This window comes from Hippoglossus stenolepis, chromosome 14 (genome assembly GCF_022539355.2).
Source record: "Hippoglossus stenolepis isolate QCI-W04-F060 chromosome 14, HSTE1.2, whole genome shotgun sequence".
NCBI classification, from domain to species: Eukaryota; Metazoa; Chordata; class Actinopteri; order Pleuronectiformes; family Pleuronectidae; genus Hippoglossus; species Hippoglossus stenolepis.
The window spans coordinates 6,550,898-6,571,793 of record NC_061496.1 but is presented as its reverse complement, the minus strand read 5'-3'; the positions used below and the strand labels follow the sequence as shown (position 1 = coordinate 6,571,793).

At 41.3% G+C, this 20,896-nt stretch overlaps 2 protein-coding genes across 20 annotated transcripts in view; one reads left to right on the top strand and one right to left on the bottom strand.

The window, feature by feature from the left end:
- The first annotated feature begins 313 nt into the window (after positions 1–313).
- Positions 314–20,896, top strand: part of dock7 (dedicator of cytokinesis 7) — a 44,684-nt gene continuing 24,101 nt past the window's right edge. For all 19 annotated transcript variants that reach the window (XM_035176448.2, XM_035176447.2, XM_035176446.2 and 16 more), the window contains exons 1-15: positions 314–463; positions 3,940–4,039; positions 5,770–5,945; positions 6,707–6,775; positions 6,864–6,993; positions 7,123–7,335; positions 7,527–7,612; positions 7,713–7,779; positions 8,250–8,399; positions 8,882–8,962; positions 9,249–9,411; positions 9,826–9,968; positions 10,082–10,175; positions 10,338–10,500; positions 20,623–20,740. In XM_035176448.2, the coding sequence (XP_035032339.1) occupies positions 426–463; positions 3,940–4,039; positions 5,770–5,945; positions 6,707–6,775; positions 6,864–6,993; positions 7,123–7,335; positions 7,527–7,612; positions 7,713–7,779; positions 8,250–8,399; positions 8,882–8,962; positions 9,249–9,411; positions 9,826–9,968; positions 10,082–10,175; positions 10,338–10,500; positions 20,623–20,740 (1,791 nt within the window). In that variant the 5' untranslated portion in view covers positions 314–425. The remainder of the gene's footprint in view (positions 464–3,939; positions 4,040–5,769; positions 5,946–6,706; positions 6,776–6,863; positions 6,994–7,122; positions 7,336–7,526; positions 7,613–7,712; positions 7,780–8,249; positions 8,400–8,881; positions 8,963–9,248; positions 9,412–9,825; positions 9,969–10,081; positions 10,176–10,337; positions 10,501–20,622; positions 20,741–20,896) is intronic.
- Positions 12,675–16,876, bottom strand: angptl3 (angiopoietin-like 3). Its single transcript, XM_035176452.2, has 7 exons — positions 16,228–16,876; positions 15,718–15,828; positions 15,443–15,554; positions 15,227–15,340; positions 14,835–14,930; positions 13,966–14,238; positions 12,675–13,815 (listed from the first exon to the last, which is right to left on the bottom strand). Exons 1-7 carry the CDS (start codon positions 16,753–16,755, stop codon positions 13,631–13,633), a joined length of 1,419 nt encoding a protein of 472 aa, XP_035032343.1. The 5' UTR covers positions 16,756–16,876; the 3' UTR covers positions 12,675–13,630.

Below are 20,896 nucleotides of genomic sequence, written 5' to 3'. Positions count from 1 at the left end.
GAATGACGTCATTCCGGGTCGAATATGAATGTCGAGGCTTCTGGACACTTGGATGACCCCACAGGAGCAGAATGTGTTTCCTGTTGTTTATTTACGTTTGAAGAATCGATCCCCATTTACCCCTGAAACTCCAAAAGTGTTTAGTGGACTCAAACACTTCACCCACCCCTCCAACCAGTGGTGAGTAGATAATGAGTGATTTTTCATTTCCAGGTGAACTATCCCTTTAAATTGTCCAGCTCGTACAGTGCAGGATTACCGTAAGTACGTCGCGCAGGAGCTTTTCACTGGGTGTGTTCGGCTGCGCCTCGCCGCGGTCATTACGGTAAACGCTCCCATTCTCCCGTCTCCCCTGCGGTCGCAGTGGAAACCGGAGCCAGTCCGCCTCCTGCCCGGGAATCCACAGCACATCCGCGGCCACTGCCATGGCTGAACGCCGCGCCTTCGCCCAAAAAATCAGCAGGTAAAAAATACCCGAGACCCCGGAGCGAGCTCGCTAAAACACACACGTCGGCTCGGACCACCGGGGGAGGGGAGCCCCGGAGAAGGGAGGGAGGCCCCGGCCGCCGCTAGCGCAGCCTGCCCGGCCGCTCCGGAGCTAGCCGCCTGTTAGCCACAGCGGCGGAGATGCTCTGACCCTCCCAGGCAGAAAAACACTGGGACACCCACGCAGGGACGGGACGTGATGTAGCCATCACCCCCCCTCGCCCTGCTCATGGAGGCTCCATGTTTTTGAACAACTACCCGCACACAAAGCCTCGTTCTCCACAGTGTGAACCGTTATTTTCCCCGAACAGCTAGTCGGCTATCGCGTCGCTAGCGGTGGGGGCAGCGGCGGCAGCGGCAGCAGCAGCAGCAGCAGCTAGATGCTAGTGGCGGAGATGCGACTGAACTTTGTGGAGTTGGGTTGTTTCTCCTCTTTCTGTATTAACAGCAGTGAGAACACATGTGTCTGAAATACACAGGGTCTGAAAACCCATCAGCTGCTGTCAAACATCGATCAATTATAAAAAAATCCTCCCCCGCCCCCTCAGACAGATTAAAGTAATCTCTTTAACAAAGGGCTTTGTGCTGGCTGTCAAATGCCATCACCCCAGCTGATGGAGAGATACATAGATGGATGGAGGGATAGAAAAGATGCTGTTACGGATGAACTGTTGTTTCCCACCACACCATCACTGTGTTTATATATGTGTGTGTGTGTGTGTGTGTTTTAGTCCCTGCTGATCACTTAAATCACAGTCACTCCAGGAGCTATTCACCCAAAAACAATGATGTTTACTTTCTTGTTGTCTGGAGGAAGATGGGTTGAGATGAGATGTTCTGGTCTTTCTGGTGAGGATGGGGAGACGCCCGCTGCCACTTGTTCCACTTGGGGAAACTTGATTATTGTTGATGTGGTGTGGAGCTCAAGTTCCTTCAGCTACAGGTTGAAAGTTGGACAAGGTGATCTCAGGAGTCGTAGTTTGGATTTTGAAGTTTTATGCTGCTACGCGGGAAAAGTTTGTTATTACAGAGGCGTTGCACATTTCACTCCACTGATTTCCGTCCTTTTGTGTAGGATCGTTAATGTGGTTTAGCTCAGTGTCTAAAAGGTTCCCTAGGAGTCGTAATTTGGATTTTGAAGTTTTTGCTTCTACATGGGAAAACTAGATTGTTTTTAAGGCATGAACATCTACTTAGTTAATTATTTCCCTCTTTCATTCTAGGATTGGTAATCTGTTTTAGCCCAGTTCATGTAGCCATTGTTTAGAGGCTCATTAAGGTGATAAGGAGTCAAAGTTTGGATTTCTTGCCACTTGTAAAAAAACTAGTTTATTACAAAGACCTTGCACATCTACTACATTGATTGACTCTTTCATTTCAGGATTTGTAATCTGCTTGAGCCCAGTTTCTTTAACTACAGGTTAAAAGTTCATCATGAGGATAAGGAGATATAGTTAGGATTTAAAATTTTTTGCTGCTATGGAAAAAATAGTTTATTACCAAGGCCTTTCACATCTACTTGCTTAATTTTCCTCTTTCATTCTAGGATTTCTAATCTGGTTGAGCCAAGTCTCTTTAACATAAATCACCAGTTCAGTTATCGGAATTTAATATGATTTATCTGTACTTGACATGCCCTCATTGCAGGTCATTCAGACAGGATGATTCATGTGTGATCACTGGAGTCAACTTCTAAACTTACAGATGGCACAATGACACCACACATATCTTAACATAAAATGTCACTTTTTACACAAACTCAAGTTTTACCCTAAGGATGAGGCAGTAACTTTCTAAAATAGCCTCAGTAAGACAACAATAAAACCTTACTCTTTGAAGGGCTCATTTATTGCTGACTTTTGCATGAGATTTTGTGGTCAAAGTTTTATATTGCTGATATTAATTCAGCAGCAAATAAACACTTTAATTCTAAATGCTCAGATGTTCCTTTAATAACAAAATCAAGTTAGTTTATGTCGCATGCTGCAGCAAATTTAGTGACCGAAATAGCAAACAGCTTTCGCCCTCAGAGATTCAGATAGTGAATAGTTTTCATATGTTATGAGAACCAGTTGTTGGAGTTGTTGCTCTTCTTACCATGTTGAAGTGATCGCCATCAGAGCTGTGTGTTTATTAAAGTTATTCCTCTGTGCACTGACCTGTGCTAAGTTAAGGTCTGTTAAGGGGCATCGGGGGGGACTGTGGTAGGTGTTTGTCAGATCAGCCTTTCTCCAGCGGTGACAGCACGGCCCCTGCAGATGCCACTGGATCTACGCACTACAGTACATCATCATGTTTAGCTAGAGCTGGCAGGTTGGAGCACGCAGCTTTCATACAAACTTCCTGCCTCGGTTGATTTGCTTGACCTTGGTTCTTGCAGTCTTATCTCACCTGTTTGTTCACGGCATATTTATGACGCAGCACAGATGAGCCACTATCGCGTCAGTGGAGAAGCCAGACCCAGGTTGAGACTGTTTGCGATGATCTCACTGACTGAATCATACATAATCCTTCCTCTCCGCTGCTGCAGATAGAACTTATTGTTGTGATGTTGTCTTTCAGGATGGAGTCGTTGATTATGAAGCAAAGTGTACTGAAAAAAAACATTGCGAATAGGAACCTTGGATCGAGCCGTTTGTGCTTTTATCCTTGCGTCTAATTTGTCATTTGTTTGTGTCACATTGTGCGACTTGCAGCGTTTGTTGTTTTGTTCAAGGTAAAAAGTCTCTGAGTGGTCCGGGTGCTTACTGTGATTTAAAGGACCTGTGCACGTGTGTGGCTTCAGCAGCGGTTGAGCACCAAGAGCTTTGTGCTGACCACCAGGGTCCAGGGGTTTTTATTAGTTTCTTTTTTTCCTCTGTCTGGGTGTAATATATGATTCTGTCCGAGGCGACGCTTGAACATTATGAGCAGAGACACAAAGAAAATCATAAAAGGACAAGAAGCGTAATTCTCGCTGGAAGTTAGCCTCGTCTTTAACAGCTCGAAGTATTTAAGGATAAATCTGCAATGGGATAAATGCTTGAATTAAACTAAAGGGTGAAATTAACTTTGAAGCTTTTCATTTAGTTTCAAGTTCTCCAGATTACAAAACGGGTCGTACAAATAATGTGTTTTTAAACTCCCACTCATATCTGAAATAAGAATTTTTCTGATACTGACACTGATGCATTTTCTTACTTTTGCTGTTAACATGTTAGATCTGAACTGCTTGACTACCTACCAGAATTTATCATGACCAAAGACAGAAATATCTGTCGGCTCTTTATTACCAAAACATTGGTTTTCCTGTCACATTTGTGGAAATATTGTGATATCATTGTGTTGTTTATTCCCCCGAGATTTACACTCTTAATAACAAACAAGCCGGCCATCCCGTCTCAGTGGAGCGTTCATTACTTAGACTGTTAATATTGACTGTGTTAATTGACTGTGTGTCTCCACTATTCGCAGGACTGTGGCAGCAGAGGTCAGGAAGCAGATAGCCGGCCAGTATGGAGGCTCCCCACAGCTCTTCAAAAACCTCAATGTTGGGACCACAACAAGCAACACAGTGAGTCGCCGATCATAGAGATCAGTGCTTGAATGAATTGGTTTCGCTGCAGCTGAAACCAATTCTTTTAAACAGACATAAATTAAATGTCTGTGTCTCTGTCTGTAACGCTTGTTTCCATCAACTCAAATTAAACGTGCTGTCTGTTTGGAAAACAAACATTACGCAAGAACCGATGATGTCTTTAGGCATAAAGAAACTAAAAGTCATGTTATTCAGAAAACAAGAATGTCTGTGTTTTCAGCCACCGCCCACAAAGTGGGAAACTGTGGACTGTAGTTTTTAATTTAAATTTAAACATTTATCAGATCTATAAGATTTTAGATGTAGGTTATACATACACCATCGAATGCACATTCATGAATGACTTGGTTTGTTTTGTCAACAGTTGCTTCAAATGCAGTGAAATCAAGTACAAACCTAAGACCAGGGTGTTATTTTCTGTCGAGTTTGTGGTTATTTAAAACATCTGCACAACAGTTATTTTAAAAAACCATGAGAGATAAACCATTAATTAGCCGAGCCACCACATCCAGTGTCTGCTGTGTTTCTAGGGTTTCCAGTGTTTGAGCTCAGACACTGTTTGTTAAAGGGGGAATGACAATTGACCAGCAAATACTCCCCCCCCCCTCATCCTAATTAGGCTACAGTTGACTTTTAATTAATTTGTGAAAGGTATTTGTGTTCAAATTCCTCAACAGGGTGAGAGAGTGAGGAAGACGTACGAACAAACTGAGACTTACACTAAAGCTACTGAATAAAGATTCCTCCTGGGTTCATCACTTTAGAAGCAGACAAAGATGCATTAAACTGTTATTCTGTGCTTGAAGTATCACACTTGCTAATCTGCTTAATACTTGCATCATCTACTTGAGGGCCTTTTAAAGCATTTTTACAAAATCACAGATGTGTCCTTCCCCCAAATTGATTTAGCTGTTTAGAATCAAAGATGATCCAATAGCTACAACTGCTCTCTCGACATAAATAACGTAAACAACTCCTGATTCATAGAATGAGAGGCTACTTCAAGCCTCTTTTCTACTGGTCAAAAAAACAGCTACTGGCTTTTCTCTGCAATTGGAATGGATACAATTGGCATTCACTCCCGGGTCAAATGACTCTGCAGTAGACACAGGTTTTTATCGCTCCGCGGCTTTGATAGGCAGTGATGGAAGCACAACACCCAGCTTTACTTTATAACTTTATTTGACAGGGACAGTGCACATTTGTAACATTTCTGGAAATATTCCAGAATTGGCCACAGAGGCTAATTTTCATCTGTAGACCCTGGGGAGGCAATACAAGTGCAGACATTAAGAATAAAAGCATTGAAAATACAAACAACTATAAAAGCAGTGAAATATATAGAGACACAAACAAGGCCTGCCTTACATACAGGCAAGAGCAACAGCTCTTAAAATACACAGAAGGAACAGTATGACACAACAGTTAACAACTAGGAAGACAAAACAATATTCATCCAAGGCCTGGTGAGCTGTGAACACACTGACAAGCAGAGCACATGTTGACATGCATATAAATAATAATAATAAACCAGGCTCTTACTGTGGAGGAGAAGGAATGGTAGATGGCAGTTTCTTCTTCTTTATTTTGGCAGTCTAGACGCTGAAGCTGCACAACGTTATGATGCGCATAGAAATTCTAAGCAATCCAAAATAGTTTCAGGATGGACTAATGGACTTTTCCCGTTCCTCTGATTTCTCCCTCAGGTTCCCCTCACAGAGGCGGTGGAGCCGGTGGATTTTGAGGAGTACCTCATCACCCACCCACCCATCGTTGAGTCCGGCCCCCTGAGAGATCTGATCGAGTTCCCCCCCGATGACATTGAGGTCATCTACACACCCAGGGAGTGTCGCACAGTGGTACAAGCCGTTCCTGAGGAAGGGTAAGAGTGCTGGATGGTTGCAAAGGGCTCTAGTAGAAAGTGTGGTGTTAAAGTAGAGTTCATACTCAGTGTTTTTTTTTCTAAAGCGTGTTTGTTTATAAAGCAAATAATTTATATTATTGGGACAATAAAGGTCTTAAAAAGGTTTGTGAGGACATAAATATATTTAATCTACACATTCTTTTATGTTGTAATTTTTGATAAATGTTAATAAATTATATTCCTTTTTAGATGCATTTATTCCCTTTTCTAACAAGCCCAAATATATAGTACACTTTATTAAAAAAATCGACAGAATTGTTCTAAATTTTATTATTTTAAAAGCAAAGTTATTTTTCAGTATGAAAAATGTAGGGAGTTTTGTTTGTAATTTTGATTTATGACTTAGTTTCACATTTCATTTTCGTTTTCAGGCCTAATTATCCTTTATTAAATGGAAAAATGTTATCCCTTGCCAAGCCACTTTCTTTAAGCATTATTGCCCGTGGCCATGAAGCTCTGCTAATTCCATCTTTTGTTTTTAATCATTGTAAAAGCTGCACCAAACACTAAGAGATGAAAAACCTGCAAACTAGATGCCTTCACTCACTGTAGCTCTGGGTTTTAGTTTTTCAGAAGAGATGGCAGGAATATGGCAGATGGCTGATGTACCAGAAAGATGATATGACATCACCCTGTCAACTTTATTGTCTCAAACTAATGCATTTAAAGTCTGTGTCTTGGTATTAAAATAAACCTAGTTTGACTGATGGTGTCTGCAGGGACACTGATGTTCACGTCAGAGACTGTGTCAGATCCTACACAGAAGACTGGGCCATCGTCAACAGAAAGTAAGGCTTGATTTTGTGATTATATATATATATTCTTTAAAGATGTTCAATTGTCCACTGTGTCTTAAATGGCTGTTTGCTCCTTCAGATATCACAAACTCGGTACGGGTTTCAACCCCAACACTCTGGACAAGCAGAAGGAGCGTCAGAAAGGCCTGCCCAAGCAAGTGTTTGAGGCTGATGAGATGCCAGACAGCAGCAGCTACCAGGACGACCAGGTAAAAGATCAATTTGACCAAACTGCTGGTGTGTGTTGAAAATGGCTTGAAGGCCACAAGCCGCTCTAGCTCCTCCACCAGTTCTGCCTCTGAAGCCTGAGACATGTTTACGTGTTGGTTGTTCTGTAGGATGACTTGAAGCGGCGGTCGATGTCGATAGACGACACACCGCGCGGCAGCTGGGCCTGCAGCATCTTCGACTTGAAGAACTCCCTCCCCGATGCCCTCCTTCCTCACCTGCTCGACCGCGCTCCCAACGACGAGATCGACAGGCACAACGAAGAGCTTCGCAAAGCCAACCGCCACCGCGAACTCTTCGCACTGCACCCGGCCCTCGATGAGGTGATGCATTCCTCCACATTTGCAGGAACCATTTAATTTACACTGCACTTTTGTGGGCTGACCTCAATCTTCGGCTTTAAAACCAGTGCATGGATAAAATTCTTAGTGTGACACATCACAGCATGAACATACAAAAATTCAAAAATTTACAATTTATACTGTTTGTTTTTTTAATGTATGTGAATGTGTAGGAAGAGCCCATTGAGCGCCACTGTGTGCCTGAAGTACCCAAAGAACACTTTGGCCAGAGGCTACTCGTCAAGTGCTTGTCCTTGAAGTAAGTGGTGGACAGCCTTTTTCAGAAAAAAAAAAGCCTTTTAGCTCTTATATTTAATGCTACTTTCTGCTGACCCTCTGCTTTTTCTCTTCCCTTGAAGGTTCGAGATCGAAATTGAACCCATATTTGCTAGTTTGGCCTTATACGATGTCAAGGAAAAGAAAAAGGTAAGCTGTTATGCTTTCCTCAGTGCCTCCCTCAGCCCTGAGTTGTTGGGTCACTTCTGCAAACCATTAAAAATGTTGGGAGGCCAAAACGAATTTGATGAGTGGACTATAAAATTTTATGTTGTGGCCCTGTTATGCTTGCGGGAACGCAATTAAATCACACACTGGAACTATGTGTCTATCTGAAGAAGTTCACCTTCTTCTTCCTGCTCCCCTTTAGCTGACAGACACTAGAGGGTAGCACTTGCCTTGATAAGTGAATCACTCATATATTTTGCTCTGCACAGGAGCTCTATTATTTCACAAGTGGGTCATTTGTCACTGAAATGTTATGATGTTTGTCAGACACCAAGAACGTACACTGTAATTGCATATCAGATTCCAGAAGCTGTCCTGTTGTGATTATACTGCTACGTTTAACATCCCTGTCATGAAAATGTCATAATGAACTGTTTGTATGTGTCCCTCAGATATCGGAGAACTTTTTCTTTGACCTGAACTCCGAGCAGACGAAGGGGCTGCTGCGTCCACACATTCAGACAGCGGCCATCTCTACACTGGCTCGCTCGGCCATATTCTCCATTACCTATCCCTCCCAGGATGTCTTCCTCGTCATCAAGGTCAGACTATTAGGACATATTTTTCTCAATCAAATCTTTTTTTGCACAAAAACATATTGATTTCAATATTGTATCGACCCAAATGTAAGATTGACATCCAACACCTGAAAAAAAATACATTTTTTAAGATATAAAACACTTGCTAGTCTTGTTTGGAAAGTTTCCTCAACAAAGTTTTAGTCCAACAAAGATCCTTGAATCCTTTTCTCTCATAAAAGTGACACATAAAATTCTTCTATTACCACTGTTCCTCTCCCCTCTCAAAAAGAATATCTGATGTTGTAAATAGTCTTCAAATACAATACGACTTTGACATTTTCAAATGTAATGTCTGGAGGAAAGTATTGTTATATATATAAGGGCAGATAAGGTCATTTAAACATGTTTGAAAAAACTATTTGACAGTCAGTCTGTGTCCTGTATGATGTTTTCATTGCTGTGTGAGTGTGACGGCTGTGAACTGTGTGTGCTCTGTCCCCCAGCTGGAAAAAGTTCTGCAGCAAGGTGATATCGGAGAGTGTGCCGAGCCCTACATGGTCTTCAAAGAGTCAGACGCTGCCAAGGTATCATCAGTGTGAATTAGATTTTGAGGTTTGCGTCAGGTGTACTTCAACAATAGCAATATGTTATTTTATAAGATAATGAATATATTCTTCTTTATCCACCATTTCAGTCTTATGTGTAGTTTTAAAACCTCCTGTTCCTTTCACTTTCACCCATGTTGTTGCTGAAATATTGCATCATTAAATACTTTCTGTGATTGAATGAATATGAACACTTAAATAAAGCTTGTACACATTTCGGAAGTTTTTTGAATCACAGATCTAACCAAATTATGTCTTCATTTAGAATAAAGAGAAGCTGGAGAAGCTTCGCGGCCAGTCGGAGCAGTTCTGCCAACGGCTCGGTCGCTACCGAATGCCCTTCGCTTGGACCGCCATCCACCTGATGAACATTGTTAACAGTGCCGGCAGTTTGGAGAGAGACACGGAGCTGGAGATGAGCCTCTCAGGTCTGACATTCCCTTTCAACACAACCCTTTTGGATTGTAGCTGCAAACATATTAGGATCAGGTCATTAGAAGTCACAGTGTGGACGCAAACAAGGCTTGAGCAATGTTTTCCTTTGCAGTGCTTTCAGCCACTCACAGTCTCGGTGTCATATAGGTGGTCACGCGTGAGGCTCATGGACATGTCAATACCTTACTTTATCTAAAAATAACTTTCCGTTGACAAATACTTAGTAAAGCAAATTCAAACACGGAGCAAAACAAAGTATTTAACCGCATTGATCCTTGGTGTGTCCTTTTGAGTTCGACCCTTTGGTGTTTGTCTGATCTTTGACCTCACAATGTGTCTTTGATGCTGGCTGCCTCTTTGTTGCTAGGCAGAAATATGTTCTGTCAATTATTTCTGTTTGTCTGCAGAGAGAAAAGGCTCATGGTCAGAGCGAAGAAACTCGAGCATCATGGGAAGACGCTCCCTGGAGAGGACCACCAGTGGAGATGAGTCATGCAGTCTGACGGGCTTTAGACCTGCAACACTCACCATCACCAACTTCTTCAAACAGGTCCCTGCCACAACACACATGCACACAAACAAGTCTGAGGGATATGAGGGCTGTGTCCTCTAAAATATCTATTTTTTTATATATATTGTTTATTCTCTGTATGTGTGTGTCAGGAGGGAGACAGACTGAGCGATGAAGACTTGTACAAGTTTCTAGCAGATATGAGAAGACCCTCTTCGGTTCTGAGGAGACTCAGACCCATCACAGGTACAGGCGTGTTCTTTAATTTAAACACGATACTCAACTTTAATTGCCATCACAGTTCACATTTGATGACTTGAACCACCTGTGTTTTGAATGAATTGTCATCCTTCCTTTGTTTCTTTCTTTCTTTACTTCTCCTTCGGTCTTCTGTGACTGTCACCACAGCCCAGTTGAAGTTGGACATTTCCCCAGCTCCAGAGAACCCCCACTATTGCTTGACCCCTGACCTCCATCAAGTTAAACCTTACCCGGACAGTAGGGTACGTCCCACCAGGGAGATCCTGGAGTTCCCTGCAAGGGATGTCTACGTGCCAAACACCACATACAGGTATGGAAAGAAATATTCGCAGTATGGAAAAAGAAAGTTAGTGTCTTACCTTTCAGGTTGATCAAATTATTCAATAGAGTATATTCATTTGTTAAGCTTTCACTTTAAATTGCTTTTCAGTAGGTTGCTAAAATCCAAGCTGTTTTAAATGGTTTTATTTTAATGAAACATTTGAATGTATTCATCACAACCCTTTCATTTAGGTATAGCTTCATAAATGTCCATCAAATATCACATTTCAATTTTCAAAATCACATTTTCTTAAATAAATCCCCTGTTGTTTGGCTTTGAGTCATCTACATTTGTTAAGCGTGAATATAGGCTAAATGCTATGGCTTCCTGTGTGAGTATATGGCATATTACATTTAAATGATATCGATCAACAAACATCATAACTTTAGTAAAATAATTTTATTAAAACAATAATAAACAGATCTTGTAAGTATACGCTCTTTACCCTGAATTTCATTCTGAAAGATCAGATTGTGTACTCATTCTTGGGCTGCATTATACTTTCTTGCTTTGGGTCTTCCTAAGATGAATCATCTCCTTTTAGTTTTCCCACCCCACCTATTCAGTGAGCGTGCAGGAAAAGTTCATCGATCTGCTTCACTCACTTTTTGATCCCAGCTTTCTTCCACCAGATTGACTGTCTGGACACTAACTCCCCTGGCTTTGTCTTCACCCGGCCCTGGTCTGGTGCAATGTCAGCCTGATATTTATACTACTCATAACATCTGTTCATATGCTTGTTTATACTCGCAGTAAACAGGTGGACATTATAGGCTCAAGAATGTCTGTTGTAAATAACTTTTATTGTAATATTGACATATTCCCCACCAAATGATCATATTTTGTGTTGTCCATTACATAATTAAAATGTAGGGCACTGTATGTGTGTAAACACCCACAAGACAAGAGCCTCATTTAAAGCCTAAACACACCTTTAACTCCTAGAAATCTGCAAACTCAAGGTTTGCACTGTGATGACCGTCACTGTGGCTCCTTTGGCGTCACTGTGGCTGCCAGTGTGTAAATATTCTGAACAAGTGCTATATTTGCCAAGGTCACTTGGAGAGATGTTCATATTACCAGATGTGGTATTGCAGTTGCAGGTCTTGTTTGTTTGAAGATAACAGGGGCCTTCCCATTGTAGATTAACAAATACCAGACCTAACTGATCCACCGCAGAGAGCTAAGTGGACTGGGTGAAAGGATAGCAGTGCATTTTTTCTCTATTCACAGTCTTTTTTAATACTTTCAGAAGCATTATGGTTTGATATTATTGAAAGATTACAATGTTGTTGTTTTTTTTAAACCTTTACTGCAGAACCTTTGTCTTTCCCTTCTTACATGACAGTAATTAAACAAACACTGTACAGTGTGTGCATGTGTGGTGCATCCTCACAGACAATCGCTCTCTCTTTTAGACAAGCTCGTTTTATTCAGAGATACCATTATATTGCCATTTTGAAAATCCCTTGTTAAGCCGCCTTTTCTTGTTTGTAGTGAATCGAATCAGCCGGGATATTGTTACTACCCCATGTGTGCTTCGCATGCCGGTGTTAAGAAATGAGGCATGATGCCATGCCGGATCTTTTTTGACACAGACATCGACTTGTCGCTGTTACTATATCCACTGCCGGCATAAAGATGGAAACCCATCCTCTGCCCAATCCCTTGTTTTGTACCCTTTGCTCAATGCCAACTTCCTTTTCTATATGGAGCATCCCAATCTTTGGACACTTTCTAGGTTTCATACTTCTAATTGATGTGGCCTACTCTGATTCCATCAAATCAGCTCTGGTTAGGCAATCACTGGGTTGACGTAAGCACCAGGGCCAGCGTGGGAATGTCACTACAGACACCAGATTAAATCCCTGCTGTGAAACACAAAGAGATTTATCTGGCACTGATTAACTGAAGTGAACTAATTCGACAAGGGGTTGAATAGAAAGGACTTTGGTTGATATGTAGAAGTCAGACACTCCAGATTTAAAGTAATAGTCTCCAAGAGGACATTAATCTGAATATCCTGTTTTTAAAAACTGTAAATAATGAGTATACTTTAATATAATAATATTTATCCAGATTGTATTAATATGTAAGCATGCAGTTCGTATATAAGTCCATATAATTTGATTGAGAAGAAATATATTCACAAGGAACTATTATTTGGCTCAGACAACCAATGCAGTCATGTTGGAAAGGTGTTTGGCCACATTGATTTTTTATTTTGTCAACATGACTCGTTAGCACAAAGCTACTTGTCAGGGTTACGTGTTAGGATGAGGTACATTTACAGTACAGTTGAAATAATGGACAAGAGTCAATATGACTCAATAACATAGGAAATACATGGAAATGAGTACCAGCATATATCTTATAATAGCATGAACATGGTTTAAATACTTTACACAGTAAAAAAAAAACATAGAACAAACAAAAGGAAAAGTTTTGTAATATGCTGCCCAAGGTTTGTATGTCCAATTTTTGTATTTGGTGAAGCAAGGCCCTCATTCATTAGTATGGACCATTCTGTTGCTGTGTTGTCCTAGAAACCTGCCATTCAGTATATAACTTGCATGCATTATGTAGAAAAACAGTTTCACATCACAAAGATAAAATTTACTTTTGAGTATTTCACAAAACAAAAAGATGGCCAGGTCATCTCAGTTTTAGAACTAGATTCTAATGCGTCCCCATGGATTTTTTTCCAAATGCTGTACTGTGACATTTTGCAACCGGCACTAAATCGGGCTGCTGATTATGGATCAATATGTCCATTTTGCCAGTGATTGCAGATGTTGCACAATGACGATTCTACTGTCCTTGCTGGATCCGACCCAATAGGTTAACGACCTATGTGGCATTTGTTGCAACAGTGCGACAGTTCAGCATTTTCTGCCATTTGTTGGCCCGTTCAGTCAGACTCTGCACCAGTCTGTGTCAGAATGGTATCAGGAGGCAATCTGCTTAATGTTGCATATAAATTAAGATTTTTGTTATGATGCCTGATTTACTTTGCTTTCCCTTTCTGTGAAACTTATCGGTTGAGCGTTACATATTACTAACGTTTGTGAAAGATGCCAGCAGTGTTGTAGAGAGCAGAAGGTGTGAGTTGTGGGGTTCAGTTGTAGGTGTTAGGAGTCGGGGCTGGTCGCACACTGATCTTGGTCATCCGGAGGGAATATGAGGGCCCGGTGCCTGGCTTCCAGTGAATCCCCTTCCTCCTCACAGAGCGTCCCTTTGCCCTCAGCCACAAATACCTTCCATTAAGGTTGGTCTCTCCGCAGCCATTGAACCACCAACCACCTGCCAAAGGGTCAAGACAAGAGGCACAAGTTAAACATAACTTTGTATTAACACATTGATCGTGTCGGCAATTCATTTTATGATTTGGATTATTGCTGTGCTGAGAATTCAGTCGGAGGCTCAGCAGAATCAGCTTGAGAATCTCTTTACCTGAGTAATTGCGAGTGCAGAAGTTGTTTCGCTGGCTCATGTTATTTCTGTCTTTAGTGGAGAATCTCGTGCCGGTTATGTTGGCTATGGCGTTGGGCAGGTTACCAGAGAAATGGCTGACGTGAAGGGTGTAGTCCTTTGAGGGACCATCCAATGAGAAACGGTACTCAGCCCAGTGCTTGTCCTCCTTCCAATCCTCCAAATCAATACGTAGGATGTAAGCTCCCTGCTGGGCAAGACTGTGGATCTTCTTCAAGCCCAGCCAGAAGTCCCCTGTGTTAAACACACACATATAGTTTTAACCTTGTATAAACATTTCAGCAGCAGGCAATCTTAAAAAGTTTTACTCATTAATTTATCAATTTCAAATTAATCTCCAGAAGTGACTTGAGTCATGCATCTTTAATCCAGAAGGAATACATGCTTTACACTTGTTGCCCTTGGCCTATGGTTGCATGCTGCAGTTAGCTGTAAGGTATAAATATTTGACAGGTAGTTAAGTAGCAGAGCAACTTAAATTCATGGCTGCAGGAGCCATTCTTCTGGAATGCAGCACGACTGCATGTATGAGCATCTGTCTGAGCCGGTTAGTACTGCAGGGAAAGTTGCCAAATCTTTCTGTGTTAACCAGACAATAGAAGTCAGTCTGTCAGTTTAGGGCTGATGGGGAAACAATTACTGTTTCCTATGACTAGGCCTACAAGTGCTATCTTTGGTTGTTTTTTTATTTAAATAAAAGTGTAATTATTTTTATCTACTTAAGTTCTGCAGCAGAGTATAAGCACCCATGGCACAACCGTGTATATTTTGTTAATACTCCCTTTGAGGGCCTATCTGGAATGTAACACAAGTTTAAAAAAGCTACCCACTTTCCAGGTCTCCAAAACCTTCCTCATATTTCTCCCATGTCTGGTCAAAATCCACTGAACCATCGATCCTGTGCTGGATGACAGTTGAGCCACCATCTGCAGAGTGGATGAGAAGGATATTTCAATTCGAGGCACAAGTCACGCACCTGTTTACACAAGGATCAGGGAGCTTCCTTATCACAGAAAGTGTAAATAGGTTATTCACCCCTGTGTGTGCCCTTCTTGATAACCTGTTCCTGTGGCTGTCTAGCTTGATAACCTTTTGTCTTTTGTTCCTTGCCCAGAGATGGACGCTAGTGACTTCATCTTTAAGTATGTCAATGCCTTTGAACACAAAATCCGTATTTTGATGCTTTTTCGCTGAAACTTCAAATTGCTGTTGTCTCACTCACCTGAACCCATTTCGCAATACACGTTGAATGGCTCTGATCGGTTTGGCTTGATAACATAGACTCCACTGTTGGCCTCTCCTTTGTTGTACAGCTCACTGCAGTCCACGGGGAGGTCTGCAGCACAATACCAAAATAAATACATCCACATTTTTTTATTTTGAAGATATTTCACATTTTCTAACAGCGACTTATGCAAAAATAATTAAATAATATTACCGTTTGTGTCCAGGCCAGTTGAGTTTACTGTCAGATATTCAAACATGTTCTGAGCTGCAGGGTCTGAATCCACTGGCTTATCGACTGTATCTTGAAAACTGTCATAGCTTAGCTGCAAGGAAATGCAAATGAATGCGCTGTGTTAAATTATGTTGTCAGCCCTTGAAAAAAGCCCACAATCATTCCCAATATTCCTAAAACCGAATTCTCACAGATAGCAGACGTTTGGCCTTTAAAGGCTGAATGTAGTCTAAACTTCCGAACTGGTTGCCTACCTTTTCCTCCAGGTTTTTAATCTTGACTTTCTGGTGGTCAAGTTGATCGTGCTGCTCTTTCACAGCTTTCAGCAGATTGGTGATCGTTCTCTCTTGTGCGTCAATCACATCCTGAAAATGCCACAAGGAGAATATAGTTCATCCTCTCTCCCTATACATATGTTGGATTTTTAAAATGAGTGACATGAATTCAACAAACAGATAATTACAGTTTGAATATCACTTGTTAGTAGATGAGTATAATTTGTAATATTATCAGTAGCAGGATGGTAACAAAGAGCCTGTAACACTAAACAACAGAACACAAAAGTCATGAGTTTACTTGCTTTTGTTGTTCAATAATAAATCTGCACAATTTGATAACCCATGTACTGTATTTTGATAACATCCAAGTGAAGTTGGAAACTTCGAGGAAAGTTTGTGCAGGTTTTTGATTTGCTCAATCCTCACTTTCATCCACTAAAACATGCAAATAACTTGGTGTGATTGAGTCAGCACTGAGCTGCTTACCCTGAGTGTTGTGATTTCACTGAGCTGTTCAGCAGGGACCATGCTCTGTGACAGCCCCTTCAGCCTCTCCTCAAGACTGCCCACCTTACTCTGCAGCTTCGTGCGCTCGTCAATGATGCCGTTGATCTTAGAGTTGATCTCCAGCGACAGGTTCTTGATCTCCTCATTGTTGGCCTTCAAATAGTTGGTGGTCTTCTTCAGCTCCTCCTCCTCCTCCTTGATCTCTGACGTGACAACGGAGAGCTGGTAGAAAGAGCGGTCAAAAATGTTCAGCTTTTGAAAAATGTCGTTGATCTGGGCCTTGGTCTTGTGGACGAACTCCCGCAAACTCTGGCCCAGCTGCAGGAGGCCGTTTGCAAGTAGCCGGACATCGTCCAGCATGGCAAAGCGTGACTTGGCCTCAGTTGGGCTTGGTCCTGTGGTTGAGGCGTGGGGATGATGCGTGGGTTGCAAGGTAGTTCGCTCTTCTCTACCTGAGGCAGTGGTGAAATCAGCAAGCAGCAGCAACAGACAGAACAGCTTCATCATGATTTCGCTGTCCAGTCCTTGATGGTGGAATGACAGTAATCTTCTGAAACACTGTTGCACTGCTGTTGTGTTCCTCTTCTTTGAGCTCGTTTCTCTCCCTCTGCTTATAACATAGACGTCCTTGCTGTTAAAATGATGTGAGAGCAGCAGGCTGCTCTGTTTTATATACTACCCCGTCTGTAGAGGAGGGGGGGATTAGCTGATCATTAAACCCTACTATGTTTTAGCTGTTTACCCCACCTCCTCCTAAATCTCCCCCCGAAGCCCTCCCTCTCCTGAACAAACAAATCACAGCAGTGAGCAAATGACATTTACACCCCTCCCTTCTCTACTGTCCATTTAACCCCAATCCCCTCTCCATACCACACCCTGCCCTACACTGTTCTCCATCTATAGTGCGGAGCTTTAGCTGATCAGCAGAATGCCAACAATGGCCATCACTGGTTTTTGATGGATCGTCAGCCTGATCAATCTCAAACCTTATAACCTTGCACACACTTTGCTCTGATTGATAAGGCTGTGTGTAATTAATGCTCTGGGGTTTGATTTAGCATCCTGCTGAATCAGCCGAGCACCGAGCTCTCCTTCGCTCACTCCTCCTTCCCTCTTTGCGTGGGGAGGGGAGTGGGCCTGACATCTGTGCCAGGGTTGAGCTTCTGGACATGAATGATGTGGTAGAGGTTGGGCAGTGTGTACTCATCATCTTGATTTTTATTGCTCAGCCTTATCTGGGTTTTTTCAGGTTTGCCATACCGTGTGTAATATTTGTAATGCCACCAGTCACCAGATATGGGGAGTACACACCCACCAAGCTCGTACTCATACTGGTGAGGGCTTCCCCTTCAACCTCAGTTCTTCATGGCTTCAATTCTTTAAGATGTTCCTTTGAGATTCTGGTCCATGTTGACACAGTTCCATGAACATTGTTTGCAGCACATTCATGTTGCAAATCTCCGATTAGACCAAATCCTAAAGTTTGTCTAAAGTTTGTGAAGGAGCTCAAACCAGATTGATTACCTGCAAACTAGCTAAACTGACATCTGTCATTGTAACGGCGTTCAGACCTGCGCCTCCAACGGGGCTGTATGTGAGAATCCAAATGGTTGAGGTCACTGGCATCACGTTTCTCCCCATTCTGATCCTGGATGTGAACGATAACTGAAGCTCCTGACCTGTATCTGCACAGTTTTATGCCTTGCACTGCTGCCACGTGATTGGCTGCTTGAATGAGTGCATGAATACGAGTGTGTACAGGTGTTCGTCATGATGTGCTCGCAGCTTTTAAACGATCATTCGTGTCCTATTTTTGTGGGAAATTCTTAGTAAGTGATTTCAAGCAAACTTGCAGTGTTGGTGAAACGTGTTCACCATTAGCCAGAGAGTGGGGTGGTGGGGGGGGGGGACTAATTACTGAAATGACTTGATGTAAAATTTAATAGGAATATAAATATTTATACTGTTGGCATTGCTTACTGCTTGGTTTCCAACTCAAATAAATGTGTCCATATGTGGTGTAAAAAAGTTTGACCACACAGACTGCACTCTTCCAATGGGTTTTGGTTCATACAGGAATGTGTACATTGAAAATGTCCTGTTAGCATCTTTTATGGAGTTTTTCTATTTATTATTGTTGTTAAAGTAAAGCACTAATCAGGCACTTTGTACTGCAAATGAAAGTATTACTAAATTATTACATTAACATTATGACAAATAGCAGAAAATACTGGGATAATTGCCCCATTGCCTGGAGCTTTGGTTTGAAATGGAAACATTTGGCTGGTACAGTGCACCCTGAAATACCACGGTCATCTTAATGAGCTCTTTTTAGTCATTTGTGGTTATAAGGATGGATTACCTCAGTTCTCAGTAATTAAAGGAGGGCTATGGTTTTCATATGAACAGAGCAGAAAGAAAAGGTCCTATGAAAAAAAAAGAATTGGCCGTGGACTGAGTAAATGTGCAGGAATGCTGGATCAGCATAAAGCTGGTAATGATATTCAGTATCTTTCATTCCAGCACAGCGTCAAGTGCTAAGGATCGGAGGTGAGGGTGTTAAAGGTTTGAACCTGACCTGGCCTTCTCAGGTCTCTGTGGAGCGGTCATATTCTGCACATGTTTGTATCCAAATTCAAAGAAGCAATTTATATGAAAATGGATTAATAACCCTTACAAGCAGTAATTAATGTGCTATCCACTGCGGTTTGTTAATTTAAGAATGATGTTTTCTAATATAATCCCTGGGAAGCACCAAGAAGGATTAAATTAAATTGCATTCATGGGTAATCTCAGATTTGTTCAACCTAGATTATTATCAATTCTTACTGCATCCATTTTATTTTAAATTCATAAACTTAAATTGATCCATACATTTTTGGCTTTATTCCATGATTTTATTAAGATTAAGATTGATATTTTCTTTTTCTTTTAAGATGACTACAATTTTACTACTTTTTTAGTAGGAATACCCAAGTTTGAATAAATCCTCTCTTCAGATCTTTCAAACCTTTTTCAATTTGTCCTTTATCATGGAGGCCTGTCGGTAAATTCCCCCTAAAATACTCCCACATATTGAGGCTAATAAAGGACTATCTTCTCTTAATATTCCACACTTGCTTCTTAGTCATCATTCCTTCTCTGCATGCTCTTAAATACTCGAGAATAACTTTGTCATCAGGCCTGTTGATGGGAAACTATTTTGGGAAAGCTGCAGTCTGTAATGCACAGTTTGTCCAATCGGTGATACTTCAATCAATGCTTATACAGCTCCTTTTCACACTGAAACCACTTTTTATAGCAGCCATTAAAGTTGTTGGGACAAACTAAGTGATGGGTAACAGAAAGAGAAATTCCACTCATCAGACAAGAGCGATTCCCACGCTTCCTACTCAGTTGTGGTTCCAGTTGTGGTTCCAGCTGTGGTCTCTGTGGGGCCAACCCCGCTGACTCCACTACGTCATTGTGGTTTGTCAGCTGATCCCAGGTTGGGTTGCACTTCCAATTCTGGGGCTGCCTCCTCCTTCCCAGCAGTGAAGTAATATTTTTTTTTTTTAACATTACATCTGCTGGCAACAACAACTGCAACGGTAAAGACCGTTAAATACAACAAGTTCATATTTTTAACCCTCAAGTTGGATGGCGAGAGTTCGCTGTGAGGCAGTGTAATTCGTTAATTTTCCAAAATAAAAGCTTGATATGGTAATGACTAAAACGTTTTCCTTCATGTTACTGACTTACGAGTGTATTGAGGGAGTTATTTCTCTTTATACCTCCCAAATTATCAGTTTATCAGGCAAAATGACATTCAGCCCTTGTCCTCTCCTCTCGCCTGTTCTTTAAACTGGTTTATGATTTTTATGTTGCATCTTTTATGGTTGGTAACAGGCCATGTGTCCTGTATTCACATTGTGGTTTACCTTGCCCTTTAAATGTATCAGTTCATGTCATCTGATGCAACTGTGTAAGGTAACATGATCAAGCTCATTCAAGGATGTTTGGTTTAGGTATCAGAATGAGAGGTCATGGTTTAAGTTGTTTTTTAATTGTGCTTTTAATTCACCTTTTTCACCAATTTATTTCAAACTTAATTGTTACCCTCTTACCATTGTATTGGGTGTAATTGCAAAATGTGAATTAATCCTTCATGTAAGGTGTATGATGTTTATCATTTTGTAAGTTGTGTACTCTTTGGAAAATGCAAAGTTTCTGTTTTTTAAGTTGAGATTTGCATTGGTTTCCCCAAAAATCAATGCGTATTACGCCATCTTTAAATGATAGAATCAATTACTAAGTCTAGAGTTATAAACATGTATATTTTACACTGATTTGATTTGCTGTCTTTGTGACTGTGCATATCTTTGTGTTTTTCAGGAATCTGCTTTATGTGAACCCTCAAAGTCTTAACTTCGCCAACCGCCAAGGCTCCGCCCGCAACATCACAGTGAAAGTGCAATTCATGAATGGAGAGGATCCTAACAATGCAATGCCGGTACATCATCATTAAACAGTTTTATCAGCTATACCATAAGAGCTGTGACTTAGCTGAATGTGTTACTGTGTTGGCAGCAGAAGACTTTTACCATTTTCATGTTTGTTTTACATTTTCACGTTATTCTACAGCTGTGTGAATGTTAACAAATACACA